The 23,768-nt window shown below is 36.9% G+C and overlaps 2 protein-coding genes across 3 annotated transcripts in view; one reads left to right on the forward strand and one right to left on the reverse strand.

The window, feature by feature from the left end:
• The window catches only part of pof1b (POF1B actin binding protein), a 32,674-nt gene extending 25,621 nt beyond the window's left edge, over nt 1–7,053 (reverse strand). The window contains exons 1-2 of one of the 2 annotated variants that reach the window (XM_042499019.1): nt 6,467–7,053; nt 1,149–1,215 (exon numbers count right to left, since the gene is read on the reverse strand). In XM_042499019.1, the coding sequence (XP_042354953.1) occupies nt 1,149–1,215; nt 6,467–6,781 (382 nt within the window). In that variant the 5' untranslated portion in view covers nt 6,782–7,053. The remainder of the gene's footprint in view (nt 1–1,148; nt 1,216–6,466) is intronic. The other variant, XM_042499018.1, reaches the window with a different exon arrangement.
• Nucleotides 7,054–9,585: 2,532 nt separating this feature from the next.
• LOC121952945 (putative monooxygenase p33MONOX) lies at nt 9,586–21,884 on the forward strand. The gene is made up of 9 exons (XM_042499832.1): nt 9,586–9,723; nt 11,454–11,583; nt 11,797–11,862; nt 13,895–14,070; nt 14,227–14,341; nt 14,938–15,065; nt 16,092–16,195; nt 16,284–16,459; nt 19,499–21,884. Exons 3-9 carry the CDS (start codon nt 11,838–11,840, stop codon nt 19,708–19,710), a joined length of 936 nt encoding a protein of 311 aa, XP_042355766.1. The 5' UTR covers nt 9,586–9,723; nt 11,454–11,583; nt 11,797–11,837; the 3' UTR covers nt 19,711–21,884.
• The last annotated feature ends 1,884 nt before the right edge of the window (nt 21,885–23,768 follow it).

Genomic DNA, 23,768 nt, shown 5'->3' on the forward strand with positions numbered 1-23,768 from the left:
AGAGGAATTTACTCAGCTCAGTGCACGAGAAGAGACAAAAGAAACAGCAAACAAATGACTAGAGTCAAGAAGGCGTGAGATTGAAAAAAAAAAACAAACTTGTAATATAAAGTAAGATTATTTATTTAGCCATAGAGCTCTTGAGCAGAAACGGTTTGTGATCATTTGATTTATTGGTTGCTAGCGCACGGTAAATATTTTTTATTCTTTCAATAACAGGTTGTGCTGTTAATGCGCAAACTGGCTAACTTAAGTCTTAAATCCATCTTGTTGGTCTTCCATTTTCCCTTTTTAGGATGAAAAATAAAGACTACCGCTGTCTGGTTAGGGGAGATACATGCTAGCTGGCCACTGGCTGCAGCCGTTGCAAAGTGTTCAGCTTCAACTTTTTGCTGAGACACAGGCTACTTGGGGCGACGCAACAATCGGCCTTTGACGCCTGTCAGGTCTTTGATGTTTGACCATAATGTAGTCCAATCCAACACCACCTTTGACTATGACTCCACTAGTGAACTAATTCACACATGAAATGCAGTAGAAACAACGCATATATGCAGAAAATGTTCACTTTTCAGCTGTACAAAGACTTTTCTACTTCTAGTTCATCACAACATCAAATGCAGTGCAGATGTAAGACGCCTCTCAAAGCTCTTCTTATCAACCTGACTGATGTTTTTAGAGAGCAGATTACCAGCAACTTGCTACGACAAGTTAGAGACTCATTTTCTTGGGAGCGTGTTGCATTTGCTAAAAGTCATTGACTTCAGGGGTCTGTCAGAGGGGTTTACACTTAAACTTTTGTTTTTGTTTGAGATTAGAAGTTTGTTTTTTTTAATGCTTATCCTCAACTTTATTTGCATCTGTCATTTCTATGTTTGCAGACATTCTCACGTGTGTGTTATCTCAGAAACAAACACAAAGTAAAATGGATGAGAAAAAGCTGATCTTAACTAAATAAGCAATGCAAGACTTAACAAGGCTTCTGCTTAATAGGTTGACACTAAGTGAAGGACACATACTTGTGTGGTTGCCAGAGTTTACGGAGGGTTTCACCAAAAAGAAGGCTTTCATGAGGGAGTGAGTGTGGATTTTTGTGTACACGTGTGTATGTGTGTGTGTGTGTGTGTGTGTGTGTGTGTGTGTCCTGACCTCAGCACTCGGCTCGGGGCTCTTGGATGACTGGCTGAACACTGATGAAGACTTCCCGCTGATGCTCTGAAATAATGGACAAAGGAGAAGAGAAACAATAAGAAACATTCAGATTTGGAAAAAAAAAAACAAAAATCAGTTTCTTTCTTAGCATCACAAACACAACGCATGGCTTCATCTGTATCCTTTAGATTGAGAAAATGTTTTAAATCTAGGGATGATACAATTAATCAATGATCGATTAATCGGTCATTAAGAATTTAATGTGAATTTTCGATTCATTGATAGGCTAAGCTAAGCTGTCAAAGTGTATGCAATTTGTTGCTTTAATTGAAAAGAAAAAATGCATTTTGGTATTGTTTGAAATAAGCAAAGTTTTTATGGTTTTCTTCCTAATAACAGGTAATCGATTGTTAATTTCACCAATAACTGATTAAGGAAAGCGCTTACGATTCGCAATCCTATTTAAAATGTTAAAGCTAAAGCAAATCAATGTAAATGTTGATTCAGCCCAAACTAACTCTTTGAGTCTTTGATGCCTTTTATAATGAATGGATTGGAACTTGATGCACTTTCCATTCAAATACTTAACTCATCCCTGCATTGGCAATTTGAGGCAAGTTTGCAAAAAGAGTTCAATTCATTTCCACACAGTAAAAAACAATCTAAAAGTGCAAATAAGATAACATTAAGAGTTAAAATACACATGGATAAATGACAGAAGCCAAACCATAGCTGGCCGACAGCAGGCAACACCACACATAAAGGCAAATATCGTCTCAAATTATGTCAAAAGTGCAACTGCGTTCATCAGTCCAACACAAACTAAACTGACCATATTTTACACAGTGGATGTTGGCCCAGTGTTTCAAACTGCTGTGATGTATTATGCAGGATGGAGGTAGAAATGTTGCTTTTTACTGAAGAGTGAGACATCATTTAACTTAAAAAAGCTGTAAAAACATGTTTCACCTCTGAATCAGATGGGTGGGAGCCAGGTGAATTTTGTAAAATAAGAATGATGATGGTCTCAAGTCGACCACGATGTCATTATGTCAGAATAACGTCCTCACATCTGTCTGTATGCCAGTGGTTCTCAGACTGTTAAGTCGGGGGACAAAGAGGAGGTGTGGAGGTGTGACGTTGATTACAAGGGGGCAAATATGAAATTAAACAAATTTGAATTAAAAAAAATTCTGAAGGGAAAAAAAGAGTGATGATGCCATCATGCTCACATTTACTTCACTAAAATGCAACATGGATCCTGTTTATTGGCTACTTCCCCAATTATTGTTAATGAGCGGGTTGGATGGAAATCGTTTTCTTTTTTTTGCTTCTGAAGAAGGTCAGAAGGTTAAGAACCATTGCTCTGAGTTAGGCTACCTTGACACACATTTTTTGGTCTTTTATAAAGGTACATTGCACATATCTGTTATAAGTTATACAGTTATCTTTTGCACATTACTGCACAAAACAGTTTTTTAATTTTTTTTCATAAAAAAAATATACTGTGCTTTTTTCCAAAAGTTTTTTCTATTAAATATTTACATTTTTTTTTTACTCATGCCTGCTTTTATTTTCCCTTACTTTGTTTACTGGTTTGCATCAAAACAACAAGGCAAATTCCTTGAATATGAAAAACTACTGAAAAAAAAGATTCTGATGTCAACTACGGACTTCAACTAACTGAAAGTATATTTTTCTTGTTGTAAACTGAATTGACCTTTTAAAAAATGTGCAAAATTCAAGGCTAAAAGCCATGTAGCACATTTAATATGGATCAGCACTGCTTCCGGAGAGGATGTTGGTACTTGTCTGTGCGCGCTGATGTCACACCAAAGGCATGAGCAAAAACCGAAAGCTGAATTAGAGCCAATAACAGTCAGAATAAATTCCCAGGAGGTAAGATGAGGTAAGATGAGGTTTATCGGCTTAATTCCACGTGAAATCAACACAGATAAGTCCAGCAGATTGGCCTCTAAATCCAAAACACTTAACTAAATGTTATTGAATTATCATTTGATTACATTTCTACTGAGCTGTGAAGTCAGAAAATCAACTTTTTTTTTTAATCTATGGATAACAGTGATGATTAAAAAAATCCCAATAATTAAGAGGTCAGCAGGCAGAAGTTGGTGACGCCTTTTCTACAGTATATTTGTCATGTTGACTGACAGAAAATAAATATTTAAACCAAAATTAACCTTATTATATCTTCATATCTCACTTAGGAGTAAAAGGGAACCTTTAAGCTTGACAGAAATAGTGATTTCATGTATATCATGAGATATATATCAATATTGACTGATATGAAAAAAATGATTGTGACTGTATCGCCCAGCCCTGCTCTGATCACTGCAGTCTCATTCAGCTGTGGTGATCCAGTCAGGTGGAAGAATGTGTTTGTCTTCATATGTGAGGGTGCGCCACCTCAGCAGAGTCAGACCGGGTGTGGCACCACAGCTCTATCAAACACGTCAAGTGCGTTCAGCTCTGAGTGCAGTGACTCAAACAGCCAAACCCGAAACCGTAAATTATCAGGAAACAAGCAGCCAGGAGGGAGATTTAGAGGAAATCCTCCTGACATATTCTGCTGCACTCACTAAAGCAGATCTAATGAAAACAGGAGCTGAGTAAAGAGAGAGAAGGCATATATTTATCAAAGACGTGGAGAAGGAGGACGGTGTGGGGAAAAAAGACATTATTCAAATGCTTTCAGCATACAGCGGAGACCTTGTAAACCATCCTAAGGGCGAAAGGGGAAGGTTTTCAGGAAGTGATTTATCAGAGCAGAACAGGGAAGAGTTTACTGAAAAGACTTCAGCAGGTGCACACATAGACTGGTGCCTCGTAAAACCTAATTAATGAAGAGAAAGAGTCAGAAGTTAACAATTGACAAACTCTGAGGCCTGCAGCACAGTTTGTATTGATCAGCAGGACAGTCAAACTGTTAATGCCGCATTATGTTTTTGCAGCAAGACAGCGTGCAGTAATCGCTTAGTCAGCTGGCAAAGGGCCGTATCAGCAAGAGTTTCTTAATCCTTCAGTGATAAAAACAGACGATGTTCACGTCATCAGAGCTCATTCTATCACGAGGGAAAATTCTGGCTGAAGCAAACTTTAAAACACAATTAATGGTTCATGTTTTTATACCCATGACATAGTTTTTCCCTTTTAATACCCGCCTCCCTTTAACAACAGTGTTTACAGTATAATCAGATGTGCAAAAACTTAACCATGAAAAATACAGTCAACACTAGGCAAAATATGAAATCAATCGATGAAATCAGGAGGTATTTGGTTATCGAAAAAGTGAACAAGACAAAGAATCTGAACAGGCATCGGATGCCAAAGTTTGATATCTGACAGCTGCAGACAACAGACACATTTCAGTCAGTACTGACGAAAATACTGATTTGATAACAAGCCCCAACTATAGCTAATGTCTGTGTTTTTCTGTTTAAGATTACTTTAGCCTTTTTATTGACAGCAGTCAAAACAAACAAGAAACACGAGGACAGGGACGACATTAGGGCTGAAAATAATAATTAATATGCTTTTGATTTTCTCGAACAATCGGTTTGTCAACAAACCAACAAACCAATAGTGAAAATTGCCACCCCGCAGGTAACGTCTTGTTTTGTCTGACCAACAGTCTAAAACCTACAGATATTCAGCTTACTATCATATAACAAAATAAAGAGACATTTGAAAGGTTGGAAACAGCAAATGTTGTTTTTTGGGTTTTTTTTTTTTACAAAAAAAGTGACTCAAAACTACTTAAATATAAAAATAGTCGCCCACAAATTGTCTGTCCATTGATTTATCAATTAATCTACTAAATATTGTATCTCAAGATGATATGCAGCAACTAAGATCAATTTGCAAAGTTGCAATTTTATGGTCTAAACCGTTAAATTAAAGGCCATCTTGATGACCATTGGGCATTCTGTTTTTCTAGATATTTCAAAGTGTAATCGGTAAATAATTAATCACATTAAAAAGATGCAGTACGCCCAATTTAAGGATAATTTTAAAATAATATAAAGAGGGGAAAACTATTCCTAACTACTATGTTTTTGGCTGTATGACCGTCTGACCTAATGCTTCGGTGTAACGTGCTCCGTAACACGGTGTGATTTTTCAGCTCAGCTTTCTGTCCATCATATTCACCTACTTTAATCTGGTCACAGGCTGTGAAAATCCAGAGCGCAGTGTCAGAATGAATAAGTCATCGCTTTATGAAAAGCATGCTGCTGGTGTTCATCTGACCGCTCTCCTGCTCCAACAACTAACGCTGACGAGTGACTGACAGACTCAGAAACCACCAAGACCAGTGACCTGTAATCACTAACTATGTACACACTGTCGTAGGGAAAAGATGCAGTTAGAGATAGATGCTGATATTTAACTAGAGCTACAACCTTCACAACCTCTCACCAAACTCTGTCCAATAAACAAGCTGCTTTTAAGGCAGTTCAGACACAAGTGAACACCAAGCAACCGAAGTGAAGAGGGACAGAAAAACATGAAAGGTGTACACTGAAACAGCAAGCACCCCATTTCATTCATTAAAATAAACATGGACACCACCATCGAACTGTTGAAGTTCGCATTATTACAGCTTGTCTCATTCATCTTACACCAAGTTTCATTTGATCACAGCAGAGGTACAAATCATAAAGCCTATAAGAGCCCAAAAATGACTTATTTACACCTGCAAAGGTCTGTTTAGTTTGAATAATATGAGTATTGTATGTCCTATTTTCTCATGTACTTAAACTTTGCATAAGAGATTGCCTCCAAAGTATATGGACTATATATAATAAACAAAACGATGTCTTGAAATGTAGGGTTTAATGCAAACATTAAAATAAACAAATAAAAGGGTTAAAGAGGTTTAGTATTAAAAATAAAGCTATGAAATTACTTTATATTAACTCTAAAAATTAAAAAAAAAGTTGACTTTATCTTTGCTTATGAGGTCAACATGTACATTAAACAGATATTTGTCAAAGCATGGGCAGTGTTTTTTTTTTTGTTTGTGCATGGTGCAAAATTTGAATGAGGAAAGCCAACTGGCCTGCAGGTGTTTGATGGATAAGTTAAACCAGTTTGTACGCCAGTTTCTCGTCTCTTTTTTTTTTTTTACTGGTGTTGTCTGTCAATATCACTGTAGTGTTAGTTCAGTTAGTTTAACTTTTTCATTATGCAAATAACATGAATTCTGACCTGCATTCTGTTATTGTGAAGAGGAAAACCAAAGATTATAATCCTAGTTTTACCGAGCATTAGGAAGCTGAATATTGGGGCTCACCTCCATGGTGCTCTGCTGCTGGTACAGGAGGTCTGCGGACCCCTGGCTGCTGACGCTCAGGTGAGGCACACTGTGCAGGTACACCGGGGACATCATCGGCTGCACCACAGGCTGCTGCATGAAGATGTAGGACGGCTGCTGGACGGCCTGCTGCACCGGGACCAGGTACCGCACCGTCTCATACGAGTTGTTCACCGCTAACGGCAACGGGGACGCCGGCGTGGTCCGGATCAACGTGCTGGCCACCGGCTCCGGGGAGGCCACGTTCACGGTCCGGTAGGTTGTCGTCGTCGTCTTGTGGCTCGCGACAGACATCTTCGGCGGAGAGGAGAAGCTCAGACCCCCCACGAAACCGAGAGTGAACGAAAAATAGCAGAAAGTTTGAAGTGGAGAAGTCGCCGCGGGACAAAAACACGCAGGTAGCTAGAAAGTTGAGTCGCCCCGGTTTAAAGTCCTCTTCTGCTGGGCAAACTGGCGTGAAAAGTCCGGTCAAAACAGTTCACCCAGGAGCAAGAAAGCCAAACTACCGGGGAAGACGCTCTGCAGGCGAGTACAGCTCAGGAGGTGGGAGGGAAGAGACTCTCAGCTGCAGGAAGTAAGACCTGATCGCTCTTTGGAGAAAAACAAAAAAAAAAAAAAACGTGCGGAGGAGGGCTTACTCCAGGTGCTCCTCCCACGTGCAGGTGGATTTGACGCTCCAAAATGCTCTTTAATAACACTGTGTGTGTGTCCATCATCAGTGTCCTTTCATAAAAATGTTTGTATGTGGATTTCAATCAACACGCAAAACATTCAATTCCTTCTTTCTTTATTATGCGTATTTTTCAATTTCAAATTTTGCATAATATGATGTCAATAGTAGACAAATCAGATATTAAATGGATTTTGAGCTTTCTATCTTTTTTCTTGGGTTAAGGTTAGTTTTTCTCAACTTTTGAAGAGATCAATCAAAGCTACTGTATGTATTAGCTAGTTTTTGAGTTTGTGTTAATTGTTATTTGCTGTATTGGTACTGCAATGTGTTTAGCTAAACTGTGCGTATGAATGTTTTGGATGTGTATTCATGTAATCTAATAAATGAATAAATGAAACGCTGTTAATGAAATTAATGGAGTAGCTACTGTTTAACACAGAAGCTAATGGGGATCTTAATAAACAAATCTGAAGAAAATGTAATATTAACACATGACAAATGATGTATTCTTTATATATTATGGTATATACATTTAACATTTTTTAAACTTTAATTTAATAAACAGAAATAATTACAGTGCCTGCAGGTTACTTTTTTAAAATAATTAAAATAATTGTAATATAAAAATATAATAATTTTAAAATAAAGGGATTAATAATTTAAAACTAAACTCATTGAACTTAAATTAAGAGGGCTGAATTGGTATATTATATGAATACATTTAGATTAAAATAATAAAATTAGAGGGAAAAAACTGTGAACAGTTTTATCTGTGTACTCTGCAACTTAGGTTGTAGTTCCAACTAGTGTCCACTAGAGGGCAGCATTACAGCAGAAACCAGCAGCCGACAAGTAAACTCATACAGTTAACACTTTTTTATTAATAAAAATAAAATGATGGAATTAAAGAAATACATATATATTTATTCTTAAAAGTGAGGAATAAAAGACTGAAAAATAATACAGCAAAAGTGCTGTCGTTTTTAAAAATAAATATATCAAAATTCTAAAATAAAATAGAAATAGATTCAAATAAAAAGATTTATTATTTTACAATAAATGCATTAGATAACATTTAACAAAAGATTTTGGTTGGGTCATTAGATAAATACGCTGAACTCAAAATACCAACATTTGAAAGTATTAGCATTTACTTCTACATCCGTGAGTTTTACCCATAAATAAATATATAAATCTTTATATACAGTCTATGGTTTTACCAGCTGCTGCTTTATGTTGCAATAGCCTCCTCTTGTGGACATATATAGGAACTACAAACAGACCTGCAGACACAAATAAATAGATTTACACTTCCCTTTTTTCTCTAATTTTAGTCATTTGATGTAAGTGTATTTATCCAGTAATTCAACCAAACCCTGTCCCATTTAATGTATTTATTTTATGTTTGCATTATTATTATTATTATTTTTAATTTTCTTATTATTTATTTTCATTATGATTATTAAAACGTTTGGTCCTTCATGTCTCCGATAGAAATATTATACTTTTACCTTAACATTACATTAAGTGTCTTCAAATTAATACATTATATGCAAACAAAAGAAACTAAAGTGTTAGAAATAATTAATAAACAATACAGTATAAAGTATTCCATAAATAAAATAATACATCAAATAAAATAATATCTTTCAAATTTACAGTGTTTACACAACAGAAATTAGCTGAAGGGACTAAATATTTTAAATAATTCATTCAAAATAATCTAATAGAAAGATTAGATAAAAGGGATTTTTAATTTTAAAACATGCAATAAATTAAATAATACTAAAAAATGTCTTCAAAACCTGGCAATGTTGAGTTGAATTTGGCATTTACATACAACATGACATATTATATGTAGGCCTATATATTTTAAAACTAAATAATAAATAAATATAGACATTACAAAGGCTTTAGTATTTTAAATGAATAAATAAAAAGATACAACAAATAATAAAAGAAAATAAAAAATAAAGATATTTAGTATTTAAAAAATAAAGTTAGTAATTTCCACAAAAAAAGAGTTGTGTTGGTTTATTAGATAAATACATTTAAATTTTTTTTAAAAAATATTTCAATATGTGCACTTGTGTTTGAAACTTTTCACATTCCTTAAACTTTATTGATGCATTTTATACAGATATAGTCAACATTTTCCAAAATAGAGAGTGTATGACAATATTTCCTAATAAAAAAATAAATTCAAATTCATAATAAATTAAAAGAAAAGGGAAAAAAAGGTCTGCTATAAAGGTATAACTAAACTGAAATGTCTAAATAACCTCGTCACTTTTGCAAATTTAAAATTAATGAGTTTAAAAATTTTAATTGCGTATTACAACTTTGCTTATACTTGCCTTGTAACCCTAAGTCATTTTTTAAGAACTCTCGCGATGTGCCGCGAGAACAGGCGACGTACCGTTCTATGGAGAGGAAGCGGCTATTATTTATCGGACACAATAATGGCTGCTACCCAACATCTCCGTTGTTTTCTACGCGATCCCATCGACATTGGAGGATCATCGATGTCTGAATCGTCGTCGTGAAACCGCCTCTACCTCCGGTGAGTGAAAATAAGGCAGACAAGCACTTTTTTGTCGACAGATGTTAGCAGACAGCTGATGAGCATCTTGTCCTTCAGCCAGCTTCAGTTCCGCTATCTGGCGCGTCGACCTTCCTGCTGCCACCAAACTACACTCCAAAAAATGAATAATTTAACGTTTCAGCGCTTCTGTGTTGACGTATGCAAGAGAAAAAAGTCGACTAAATACATTTTGTGAATTTGAAGTAGCCATTCTTTCATTCGGCATCAATTAAATCCCCAATATTTCCTGTTTAAAGGGGAAAATGTACGTTTTAAAACGGGCTCCTCTGTGTTGCCTCCCTCACCGAGACGTACATAAACGATCAACATTAGCAAGGAAATAAACGTTATTCGGTGATTCTGGTATTTCCTTTATTTAAACTGATATCGTGAATATCGAAGGCATCAATAAAACAGTAATATACCGCCCGTCCTCACTGCCTTTAAAATGCCTTAAAATGCCGAGTGTTTGAATGGAGTTTTGCGAGTATGGGATTATGGCTCTTATCGTGAATAATGCTGGCAGACTTTGATTATTTTGGTTTTCTTTGTGATGTGATCGCGCTGAAAGATCAAGCTTAGCTATACATAATAGATACTGGTTATACAGAGGTCGTAGCTGGTTTATTTCACCAGTGCGAAGCAGTCAAAAATCATCATCTTTTTTCAAAACACTAACATCATCTTTCCACACACCCATTCATATATATATATATATATATATATATATATATATATATATATATATATGCTGTCTGGGGATGGTGGTGTGTATATATTTCTATTTTTGTCTTTGACAGACAGTATCTGGTTTGTGGTCAAAGAGAAGTCTCTTTAAGAGAGGGCATGCAGCTTCTATTTACATTTATCATTCAGTTCCCAATAAGTCAGCTGTATCATAATAATAACAATAATACATAATTATAAAGTCTACTGTGTAAACTGCAAGGCTTGTTCGATCAAGCACACAAGAAAAGAGAAATGCTTTTATTTTGAAGTCAGTGATGCAGCGCCGCTGCAGGTATTATGTAATCAGCCTGTCTGCCGTGATCCTCTGGGACAACCCTGCTGTCAGCTACTGGTTATAACAGAGCATAAGCCCCCTCTGTCATACACTGTATCTTTTCTGTCTTAATCGGTATTCCCTTCTCACCATTTTGTGAAAATAACCTAAAATAAAACCTATAGTTTACATTTTTGGCCCTGCTGGTACATTCAGCATTAAAAATGTATACAATAACAAGCATTAATTAAGACAATGTAACATATTTTTTCATCCTTTTAGTGGAACTGTTAAAGTTTGCAAATATAAAATGAATGCAAACTTGGATTTTGATCTGTGTAAAATAATGCACAATATATCAAGAGCATGAGAGTGTGATTGAATGGTCTTTGAGTTTGAATGTTTCACTGAAAAAACAGCGTAACATCTCATTGTTTTAATGAGCATCAAGTGTTGAAACAGGCAAATCAAGCATGAAAAATTCTTATACAGTTAAATAAAGGTATTTTCTTCTCACAGATGAAAATGAAATGTAACTACTAGTTTTTTCACGGTTCTTTACAGCTATTATTTCTGGATAAATCTGCCAAATGATTGACATTCCTTAAGAAATATATCAAAAGAATTCAGTGTAAAAAGGATTTGTCTCAAATTATATGGATGAGATTGTCACACTGTTGACCTTTGACCTCCCCTGTCTACATAGTTGCTTCTCTGGCCCGGCTGCTTACCCACAATGCATTGCCAGAGGGCTTTGTGTGTCTCACACAGACCGATATAACCGTTGCCACTGTCACCTCACCAGCCAGTTCGCATCACATCAACACAGCCGGAAGGTAGGAGCCTGTTCACCGTGTGCCACCACATATCTCGCTCAGTGTGTTTGTGTCTCTTCTGCTCTTCTGCTGTATTCTAATGCACGCTGATATTTATGGAAAAATATAACAGATGAATAGGGCTGCAGAATAAAATGTGTTCTGTGAAGAGAGGACTTTTTCATCCTATGAAAGCCCCAGATAATTGAGAAAACTCTGTCTCTCTTTTTCCAGGTCTTGTCCTGCTTGATCTTGTTTACCGTCTTACTGAAACTATGTCCGGCTCAGGGGACTTACCAGGTGATTATTTGTTGGTGCAGAAGTCATTGCTTTTTTTGGTCTGGAACTGTTTTTCCTTTTTTAGTTTTTATTCTTTTTTTATTGGTTTATGTGAACATAGAAAACAAAAGACACAACCAAATAAAGACAAAGACCTTTTCAATCATGTGAAAAGGAAAAATAAATACATAAATAAGCAGATAAATAACGAAATAAAGATACATTAAATGACTACAGAGAAACAAAATCACAGAGATAAATGAATAAATACATAAAAATTAAATGGACAAATAAATAGGTGGGAAAAAGACAAAAAAGTTAGTTAAATAGATTAAAACAATACAATAAAATAGGTGTAGAAAATAAGTCGAGAAGCAAACAAAAAAAATTTAATTCTCAAGACAAGGGTTTTGGATCAAAACCAGCACATGTATACAATGGGTGGCTATTAGGCAATTTACAATGTGTTTCTGATACTTGACATTAAGTCAAATCTGACACATGAAACATTCACTATCCATTTTGTCCAGTTTTCATCCAAGGTTTCCGTCTGGGTTCTCAAATTAAAAGTTATTCTTTCCATGCTGATACGGGGCTGTTTTTCATGGTTTGAGCTCGGCCGTTTACTTTCAGCGAAGGGAAATCTTACTCTTGCAGCGACATTTTAGACAATAACATGCTCCAAACTTTATAGCAACAGTTTGATTGTGGCCTTTTCCTGTTTCCAGTAGACAATGCCCCCTTTCACAAAGACATGTCCATTAAGAAAAGGGTTTTCCCACCCAACGTCATCCAACACACTCATACCAGTATCATCACACCAAAAATCCCAGACGATGGCACACATAATCAAACAAACACATAAAAATGATACTCACACATAAATGCAGACAAACTACCTGACCTCACTGATGCTTTAGTGGCTGAATGGGAGCAAATCACTGCAGTCAGATTTCAAAATCTGGTGGGAAGCCTGATTTATTGGCTGGAATTAAATGTTCAGCAACAGATATGGGTGTAATGCACAGGCGTCAACATACCTGTGCTCTGTACTGTATGATACAATGTTTCTATATTAAATATTCATCTGTTTTGCCAGACCACAGCATCTTTCCTCTAAAGCCCTCAGTGTCTTCTCTGTGATTTTTAGCTTGCAGGCAGAGTTTTACTTTCAACTGGAAGCAGATGGAGGAAATACCGACTTGTTGCGTCACACAGATTGTTTTGTCTTGTTTTGTCAGACAAATCTGAGTGGATTTAAACCACACATTTATACTGTGAGTCACACTGAATCACATTGTGTATTAGTATCTATTAATATCCTTATCTACTGGCTCTTAGGAACTAAACAAGAGCAAAAGCACAAGTCCTGTCTGTAGGAATGCTGCATGAAAAACAAAAACAGCAGTAAAGGGAAAAAAATACTACAAACACATTAAAAGATGCTTTACAGCATAAAGGAGACTCACAATGGCTATAAAAAGAGTCAAAACAGCCACAACGACACACAAAATGACACCAAAGAGACACTAAAAGACCACAAAGAGACACTAAATGACTACAGAGATATACAAAATCACAGAGAGATGCATAACGGCTACAAAGAGAACAAAAAGAGGTGAAACAAATATTAAACCTGTGTGTCTTGCTCCTGTGTAGAAGACAGGGTCCCAGTGTCTCACAGTTAACCCAAGATTAGTCCTACAGTATCCTCTTTGATTATTTGGGGAAATAAAGTTTACACAAAACAAAATAAACACCCATTTTTTAAAACATGATCCAGGTTTCTGAAACTAGTGTGTGATGTTCACATGCACAAACACAGACATGGAATACTCCTAAAACTTTTAATGTGCATGTGACACTCAGTGAATTACCTAACAACATGGAGCCGAGGGGCATGCTGGGAGACCCGCCAACTGGTGAGGCAGTTAACGACTGTCCTCTTTCTGAGTCATCGATTTCTGCTAGTTTCTGCTGAGCCGCCGTGTCAGAGTGATGAGCGTGAAGGGAAAGCTGTTGTTTAGCTGCCGTTTGTTGTTTGTGTCTGCAGCCATCGAGGGCTCGGGGATGGGCGGGATGAAGCTCCCCATCGGGATGACCCGCCGGGGCCTCAGCTACGACGACAACCTGGAGGCCCCCATGTCCACGCCCCCACACGACATCAGCATCAATAACCTGTGGAGACGACCCATCATACCAGAGAGGAAGTTCACACACCTGGCTGAGGTGAGCCAGGGCCTCCACAACACACACACACACACACACACACACACACAACCTAATTTACTGTTAAACTATTCTATTTCTGTCTGTATTATTAAGAGGAAGGCGTGATTCAGTATGTAGATGATGATTATGATGGTGTGGGTTTTTTCCCACCAGGAGGATGAAAGTGGCGCAGTGAGTCAGTCTGTGGTGCCGGAGAGCGCCCCCTGCAGGTCACCAAATGTAGTGAAGACCAAGGCGTCCTCCATCATCATGAATTCTCTTATCACCAGTAAGTTACATCTCTTAATGACCATAATATTCTGTTTAAGAAGAACTTCCTCTTATTTCAGAGCTTTTTCCACAGGCCAGCTCACCGCCCCCACTCCGCACTGTATCATACACAGTGGTAGACAGTAATAAAGTACATTTACTCGAGTACTGTACTCAAGTACAGTTTTTGAGTATCTTTATTTCACTATTATTTTTTTGAAAACGTACTTCTTTGACCCCACTGCATTCCTGCGAAGGCTCTCATAACATTTGCTTTGTCATGTTTAATACATTATTTAATTTAATTGGTATCATGCTCTGCAATATACTGAAGTATTTTTAAAAGTAAATACTCCAATACTTTAACTCAAGTAATACTTTGACTCAGCAACTCTCACTTGTATTAGAGTAATGTTTGACTAGGAGTATCCATACTCGAGTAATAGAGTTGTGCACTTTGTCCATCCCTGATCATACGGCACTTACCGCTGATATCGGGACGGAAAGCAGTTAGTTAGTTAGTGAGTTAGTTAGTTAGTTAGTTAGCAGGTAGTGGAGTTATTGGATTGTCCCTTAAAACAATTATTAAAACTATTTTCTCTCCCTCTCTTTCAGAGCAGACTCAGGATAGCGTGTACAAGTTTGAGCAGAGAGCGGGGCTCACTGACACCAGCTACACTCCCCATAAAGGCCTCACCGCTGAGGAGACGAGACACCACCACCGCCTGCCCGAATCACTCCAGGTAAGACCTGCACTGGAATACACACACACACCCACACACACACATCATCAGCAACACCGTGCTCGACTTCGCTGTACGAGTTTGTATCTGCTGCTGTAGTTGGCCATTCACACATTGCATTAAATCAAAGAGTGTTTGTGGTGATATTTTCAATCTGGGTAAAAAAAGGATCAAATACCAGGACTGTTTGACTTGGTTATTTCGGTTAATATCTTAAAGATATCGAATACAGGAACCCAGCACCAGAAATGCCTATAACTAAGTGTGTTTTTATTTTATGGACTTTTATGTTCAAGATAGTGCTACTGTGAAATGTAATAAGAAAGTCATTTGCCATTGTGCTTACTGTGTAGCTGTTATTGCAGGCAGAGAAAATCAGTGTTGGTGCAGATACAAAGGCATGCACTGCTAATTCTAACCAGGTCTGTGTCACTGCTTTGTGGGGAGTGAGTGCAGATGAACTGTTCATGGCTGTGAGCAAACATCCACCAGGTTAAGTGAAATATGTCTTTTTTTTTTGTTATCCAATTTTGGCTGGTGGACAGGCGGGGAGCTTTGGGGGCTGAAAACCTGGGGGCCTCCGTAACACTGTTTATCTGCACAGACTCCTCACACCACAGTGACACAGACCTGGATGAAAATCAGTGCAGTATCGCTTTAATAAATGCAGTGTTTCAGCAGAGCAGAATTTCACTTTGTCTGTTGTTTCATTAATTTTTTGTTTGTCAGATGATGGAAATGAATCATCCTAACTACCAAAAAGATCTTTAAGCTGTTTCTTAAAGCAGTAATAATAGGTCAACTTGGGACTATTTATGAGAATTGACGCAGCTCCCTCTGGAGTAACAAAAGGCTTTAAATAATGTTTTTTTCTCGCATGCAGTAGAACTCCTACTGCAGATCCCCTTTAAAATGTGCTTAATGGTAATTTCATGACAGTTTCAGAGTCCTGGTCCATGAAACTGAAATCTATCTGCAAATACGTCCAAGATTTTACTTCAGTTTGTTTTTTTTGTCGCTGTTCAGAAATTGCAAATCCAGAGCATGGAGGCCAGAGAAGAGCGGCAGACCTCGTCCGCCCAGTCCACTCCATCCAACACACCACACACCTCCCCAAAACAACAACGCAGGTACACACACACACACACACACACACACACACACACTTAATCATCTAATCATGAACAAACTCAGATAGTTTGCACTCTGTGTTTTTAGGGGCTGGTTTGGCAGTACGAGTTCAGAGATCAGCATCAGCTCCTCCAACAGCAGCGTAGACCTGGGAGGAGGAGACGCAGCAGTGGGAGGTGCAGTTGAGCGATGGAGCGTATTTGGCCCGCGGCCTCTTGTCCAGAAGTCGGCTTCTGACCTGGGATCAGACCCAACAGCTCCAGGTAACCAGCATCGCCTCACTGCGGGGTGCCAAAAAATACTCCCTCCTGTTTGTTCTGGCATGCCAACACGTTATGTAACAACACACGTTATGCAATGAGGAGAAGAGATGTAATAAATTGGGTTAATGGGTTAACGAATGATCTTCGGACTGACAGTAAACGCAGACCAAATTCTAGCATGAAGTTCACTTGTTCTGCATCGCAGTGGTATAAAAGTCCGATCAAAAGCGTTTGATTTCAGAGCACCAACAGCTGCTGAGAAACAACGTTTCTATTTTCATGTCAGACGAAACATGGCGTTTGGAAACTCTGAGAAGCTTTTTTCCTCGATGACTTTGGGTAGGTCATTTATGTGAAACTTCAAAAGGTTTTCGCTGTTGTTTCCCTCACAAATCTGTAAGCTAAAAAAAAAGGTTTCTAACAAATCAAATAAATGCGTGATATCTTTCACAAAATGGCCAGAAACTCACACTATCCTGTGTCGGTTTAATTTTTCATTATAAAGGGGTAGATATTGACATTTATAGCGGTGCTGCAATAAAGTAACAGACTAACTTCGTTGTGGTGCTCTTCACTCAAAGAAAGAAAATCCACTTCAACAGCATATCTTCGTCATTAGCAGGAATATTATTGTAACCTGGAAATAGATTTTAAGGTTTTAGGCACTGATGTAAAAACAGACATTAATATATGAGATACTAACCAGGAAAGTGTTGGTTCTGTTATAAAGTAAGGCAGCTAAAATTAAATTTTAAGGATTTTCTTTTCAATTTCAGAGAAATGTATTCGCAGATACAATAATGCCAAACACCTGTATGAACATTGACAAAAATCTCTCAATATACTCAGAACAATTGTTTAGAAATGTCACAGTTTTCAGAGTGTATTTAGCACTTTTTAAAAAAAGGGTTGCAAAGTGCTTAAATAGTTGTCAATGGCAATAAAAAGCATTCAAACAAAAATGAAGTAAACATTGTCAGAGAATAAAAACACACAAGGTTAATGAAGCGTCAATGAAAGGCCTTGAGAATAAATAGAGATGAAAAATAAAAAATCTTAAAACATTGATGAACCTTTTTTATGACAGTTACATTTATTTGTTTCAGTAGTTATTTGCACAACAAAATTGGGCATGAAATTCACCCTCTTAAACCGCAGTTATCTGGATATTTTTGGGTGGGAGTCAGATTAGATTATGTAAAAAATCCCTGGGGTCCAGCTGTTCCTCATGTCATATGGGTTATAAAAAAACCTTAGAAACAAATTAGACAAACTGTTTTGTCTTTCAGCGTTAAAGTATTCAATTTTCCACCACTCCTGAAAGCAACGGCGATCACTGTCGACATTACTACTTTGCTGTGGCCATGTCATAAATATATATATTTTTTAAAAAAGCTAAAAGTGCATGTTCACTGTAGCTTTTAACTAGCTCTGACTTTCTAAAACTCTCCTTTTTACACTTAGGACTGCTGCAATTCTTTTAAAATGTATCTCACTTGATTTCATCTTATGATTTTACGAATTTAAGCACTTAATTTTTGTTTTAAACTGTTTTTAAATGTTCTTTTATGCTAAATTGCCTCGCTGCCCTTTTTTATGTTTATTCTGTCTGTTTTCATATGAAGCACTCTGTGCTTATAATCCCATTATTGTAAAGCACTTTGTGCTGCATTTCCTGTCTAGAAGGTGCTATATAAATAAAGTTTATTATATCATTATCATTATCATTAGCATTATGTCTGCTACCGCGCCAGAAAGGTCTGCTGTTAGGTAACCATTAGTTTGCTTGTTTACCGTCTTGTTATGAAACCACATTAGCTCCGCCTACTTAAATCGTACTTTTTACATGTCTAAAAACTGTATGATAGCGCTGTCACTGATTCATTTGTTGATTAAATAATATTGTATGGTGTGCCATGAATGGGCCCCGAACTGAACTTTGACTGTCAAAGACTAATTACATTAAAATACACAAAATATGCCCCACTGTAATCTTACGTTAAATAGTATAAACTTGTTGTCTGTGTAAAGTGCAATTTAGGCCTTTTCTATCACTAGACAGTGGACGAAACACATACACAAACAAACGCTCTCCCCTTCACTCACCTCCTCCTGTGGTGATAAACATGGTGATAAATAACCTCAGGTGTCCTGACTGATGGCAGGGTCATTGAGCAAACTTCGCGTTGCACTGCCAGGATATTAAATCTTTGCCATTTTGTTGAACAATCCAATAATACACGATAAACCAGAGGAGCACAAACCTCCACCAACACACCATACACCATCTGTAGCACTTAATTTAATACATTCACTAACACTGAAAACAGATTCTTTAGAGGTTGGAATTAAGTTTCTGTCTTTGATTAATTTTCTTGGTTACTTTATTTACTTTATTTAGATGTATTTATTTATTTAATGTTTTATTTAAATAAAAAACAATAAAACATCCTCTTTCGGGAGAAAAGGACCCAGAGTGGACAGACTTATATGCAATAGATAACAGATAATACATAATAACAATGATGAGGACAAAGTTAAAATATTCAATAAATAAAATGAAAATGTGAAATCAGGTTTAAAAAGTTAAATATTTACTTAGATTTTGAGGTCTAATAAGTTAAAGAGCTTCAGGCAAAAGCACTTTAAAAAGTTGTTGATGTGAAGCAGATCTGTCCACCAGATGTCATAGGAAGTTATTGAGATGATTTACAGACTGCAGTACAGGCTGTAAATAAATCATCCACGGTGGATGTTAAGACAAATAAACAACATTAAAGCTATTTTTATAACTCAAATCCTTCGGGCATGCAGTTTTTCCGTGGCCAAAATTTTGCCAAACTTTGGAGCGTTATTTAGTTTACTTTCTCTCTTCTAGTTTCAGCAGTATCATCACTCAAACTCAACCCGGTACAGCCTCTTAAAGACAGGAACAGCAGACGGTGATTAACGTGAATTAAAAAAAAAAAAAAAAAATAAAAAACTTTACGAGCATTGCGTTAACAGCCCTGATTATTTTCTTTTCTCTTTTTCTGGCAGGCTTTGCATTGATGGGGTACCGCGGTGCCCAGAAGCCGACCCCAATGGAGGTAATGAAGTCACAGGCCACGCGGCTGGCTGACGCCCCCGTGGCTCAGAAGGTGGCCCCTCCCAAAATGGAGATTCCCACAGTGGAGGGTCGACGGCAGGGAGCGCGCCCACACAAGCTCAAACACAGAGACATGAACATCCTCACGCCCTCTGGCTTTTAAGATGTGACGTGTGTCGAAGCTGCTCGTCACTCAAGACGCCGAAGGTCCCATGAAATATTTGGGCCGACATTTTCATCCAGCAACGCCATCATGAAGTTTAGGGGCGAGCCAGCTGACCCCTCGAAATACGGATCCTGCAGGTCTGCTTGTGCAGATAAATCTGTTTTATTAAAACGTGGGTGTCATTTTCAAACTTTCGTACATTATTTCTGTTAGTAATAACAACGCCACTCAATCCCAAGGTTAGGCACACTCATTTTGGTGAAAAACAAAACCCAAAAGCAAACAGTTAAACCTCAGCTTTGGAGGAGAGAAATTATTATCATTTTTCATGTAAAAACCTGTTGAAACATTAACCTCCAAGCTGTTTCATGGGACCATTCAACAGTAGCTCCAACATTCAGATCACCACTGACTACCCACCATCTTGGCCACTGAAACAAATTTTAAAAAAGTAGAGTTTCCTCTCTGCATTGCTCGGGCGTTGACTTTGTTGCTTGGCTGTAAAATCCTTCTGTCCTTCATCCTTTTAACTGTTACACCTGGCTGCATCAATTTGGACTTCTGACACCAGATTACCTGGAGGGCCACTTCAGGATTTTGTGAAGATTATGGTGAACCTGGTTTAGGATGATCCCCTCTATATGCACTTTATCCACACTCTTCCCAACCAGACCAAAACCCTCTCATATTACAGTACACAGCCCTCCAGGATGCAGATTACAGTGAGAAAACTTCCTCCTGTTCAGTGTTTTTGGTCTCTACATGAAAACTTCATTTGTCTCCCTAAAGGGGCATTTCAATAAGCAGGGTGGGAAGAATAAGTCTAACCATAATTGTAATTTAATCAAACCAACAGAACAAACAAATCCAAAATCAATTGTAAAAAAAAAAAAAAATTGTCTCAGGAAATACTGAAAATTCGGCACCTGCTCACTGAAACGTTCCACTTATTTGTTTTGTGTTAAAGTTTTTTATGTTTTAATGTATAGATTTTTTTTATATGCTACTGTAGCAACAGATTTTAGTTTTTTGGGATCAGAAGAAAAAAAAATTGTATAGATCAGAGCTGCATGTGACAAAAAGTCACACACTGACACTGCTGCTGCGTTTCAGGGTTTCCAGATTGCTGGATTCAATCGAAATGGAAATATTAAAAAGGACCGAAAATTCGGACAGGGTTTAAAGTGTCTTTGAGTTTTCAGTGTGTGAGCTCAGTAACATGCCAGCTTCTGTTTTTTAGTCAAATATGAAGGGTTCCTTTTTCTGATGAGTTCTGGTGCTGAACATGAACAACTTAAGAGAAAGATTGTGTGTGCATCCTGCAGAAACCTTGTGTCACCCAGAAAAAATGAAAGAGCATTTCACACACAGACCTGGCATTTAAAAATGTGAGGTGCAAGGAAATGTTGAGAAAACACATTGCATTGCTACAACAGAAAATGAATGAATTACAGGGTTTTATTCTAGAAACTGCAGGAAGATTTCTGCAGTTTTTCTCACTAAAGAGGTGTCAGACTTTCCTGCAGTGCAATTAAGTTGCTTTCATACGAGGTTTCTGCAAGATGTTAAGTGTTAAGCTTTGTAGATTCACATAGCACCTGGCTGATTGTTGTTACTATTATTTTACTTCAATTATTACGTGGAAACAGCAGTCCGTTTGCTGGAACTGTAATAGATTCCATGTGTATTGTAAAAACAGACGCTGCTAAGTCAGCAATGCACGAGTTTGTCTGTTTTATGGAGTGAAATTTCACCTGCCTATCGTAACTCTGCTGTGGGTCAGTCAGATGTTGTGTCGATCAATCCTAAAGTTGTAAACAGAAGACGACACACACGCGCCGGTGTCAGCAGCTGTAAATATTAAATGAATATGACTGTTTCTTTTAAGTTAAAGTTTCTGTTTCATAGTTTGTGTTCACAAGTGCTTAAAGTGTTTAAAGTGTGACGCTGTTCCCTTTAAATCTCTCCCTGACTCAAGTATCACATCTGAATCTCCTCTGTATGGTGGTGTGACTGTCGTATAAATTGACTGAATTAGTTTTGCTATTTTGTTCAATATTTTCTTCAGTTGACGGTAAAGAGATATTTTCCTTGGTTTATACATTGTTTGTACACTTTGTTTTTTGCCAAAACTGTTTGGAAAATGAGAATAAATGTTACGTTCTCAAAGAGTCATGTTTAGTATGAATTAAGTGTTTCTTAAAACAAATTTTCAAACTGTCAAACTTTCATGGGGTTTGACAAAGCACACTTTACTTTTACACTTTACTCTTTGAAAGCTAAGCAAATTGGCTTGATTTCTCTCAAAAACATGGGAAGAGGGCAATGAGCAATTTAAGAGGAAATGATCCAGAAATAAGCAGGAAATTACCACAAAGTACAAGAAAATGACCTGAAGATTGGCAAAAAAAGAAAACAAATGGGAAAGTAAAAAAAAAATTAAAAAGGGGACAGGAGCCAAAAAAGCTTAAAAATCTAATTATTCTGTAAAAAAAAAAAAAAAATCTAACTATGATAATAAGAAATATAGCTCTCCGAAAAAAAATCTTTTTCTTTTTAAAATATTTTTCAAAGGTTTAAATGCGTGTGAAAGGTGTCTGGATGCAGCGCAAGAAAACTAATGTCGATCCAGTCGTTAAAGGGTTAAAGGAATAGATAATCCAGAAAGACTATAAACTGTGTGTAGCTCAGCTTCACAAGCTCTCTATGGTCCTGTGAAATGACACTAAAGAGAGCAGAACACCCAAAAGATGAAAATGTCAGTGCAAAGAAACTTGACAGAAACAAAATGAAAGATATCAAAAAATATATATTTTTTTATTTTTTTTAATATATATATTAGTGTAGTATTAACTAATACCCTTTTCTCATAATTTTAAATCCAGGAAACCCATCAAAAACAGCCAATAAACTTTTTCAATTGCCAACAGAAGTGTAACTTATTTCTTCTGGTGTCATGTTTGACGTCTCGATGAAATCAAACTTGACAACAGATCAACAGAACAGAGCATGGTGGCAAGTGAAAATGTGTCGGGAATTTGGAGAAAAAGTAGCAGGCTTGTACTTGAACGTAGACAACTGAGGTAGCTAGACGGATATAAAGATTTATTTGAAAAGCGCTTGCCCCAAATCAGAGTAATGAGCATGCAGGCACAGGCAAAAAGGAGTTAACAAACCAAAAATAAAGACAGACTGAACCAGAACAAATGAACTGGGCAGGTATAAGTAGGGAAACTCTAATTGGGGAAGTGAGAACAGGTGAGCTGACTGCAGGACTGGTGAGGGACAGGTGAAATTAATCAGGGTGGGGCAGACAATCAGACCTGGAGGGAAAACAAAAGGTCAGGATGTGAAGTGATCTAAAATGAAAGATGTCTGTAACAAAATAAAATGTGGGTCATTTGCTGGGAAAAGACATAGACTCTGCCTAACAAATATCTATTGTGTAACAAATTCAAATTCAACAAATTCATTTTTGTTATCCTGTAAAGCCAAAGTCAAAGTCTATGAAAAGACATCTGTCCTTTCGTTTTGGATTATATTTACGATGATTTGGGGTTTTGCTTGAAGGTGTAATTTTTTTTTTTACCAATTATAGGAAAGAATTAGAAGATGATGTTTATGCAACCTAATTATATTATTTGTCAAGTTCCCTATCCACAAATTTAAGTTATTGAAAGCGAAACCTTTATTTCATCCCTTCAAAAAAGAAGCAGAGTCCTACAGTAAAACACTATCTATCTCATGCAATAGAAAATTTACTTTACTACTTTCAGTTTGTATTATGTTGAGTATAATAACCCCTGGTTATTATACTAAATAACCTTATACTAGTAACCCCTGGCACTGCATGTTTGTATGATTGTTTGTTGTTTCACATTGTGTTGTGCCTAATTTGTTTTTTCTGTCTTGCAAAAAATATATTATTAGGAAAAAGTGTTTTCTTTTTGTTTTATTTTTTTCAAAAGGAACTGAATAAAATAAATATTTGTTAATTATTCAGTCAATTTTTCAATCCTAGTGCCAGCTAATCTGGAACAATGTTTGATTCCTGT

Source organism: Plectropomus leopardus, chromosome 13 (assembly GCF_008729295.1).
Source record: "Plectropomus leopardus isolate mb chromosome 13, YSFRI_Pleo_2.0, whole genome shotgun sequence".
Lineage (NCBI taxonomy): Eukaryota > Metazoa > Chordata > Actinopteri > Perciformes > Serranidae > Plectropomus > Plectropomus leopardus.

What these genes read in the sequence shown, in the direction of transcription:
- LOC121952945 (XM_042499832.1), top strand. Translation starts at nt 11,838, where the DNA reads ATGTCCGGCTCAGGGGACTTACCAG. An exon ending in CATGAATTCTCTTATCACCA is followed by an intron (nt 14,342 to 14,937) that starts GTAAGTTACATC and finishes CCTCTCTTTCAG; the next exon opens with AGCAGACTCAGGATAGCGTG. An exon ending in TCCCCAAAACAACAACGCAG is followed by an intron (nt 16,196 to 16,283) that starts GTACACACACAC and finishes CTGTGTTTTTAG; the next exon opens with GGGCTGGTTTGGCAGTACGA.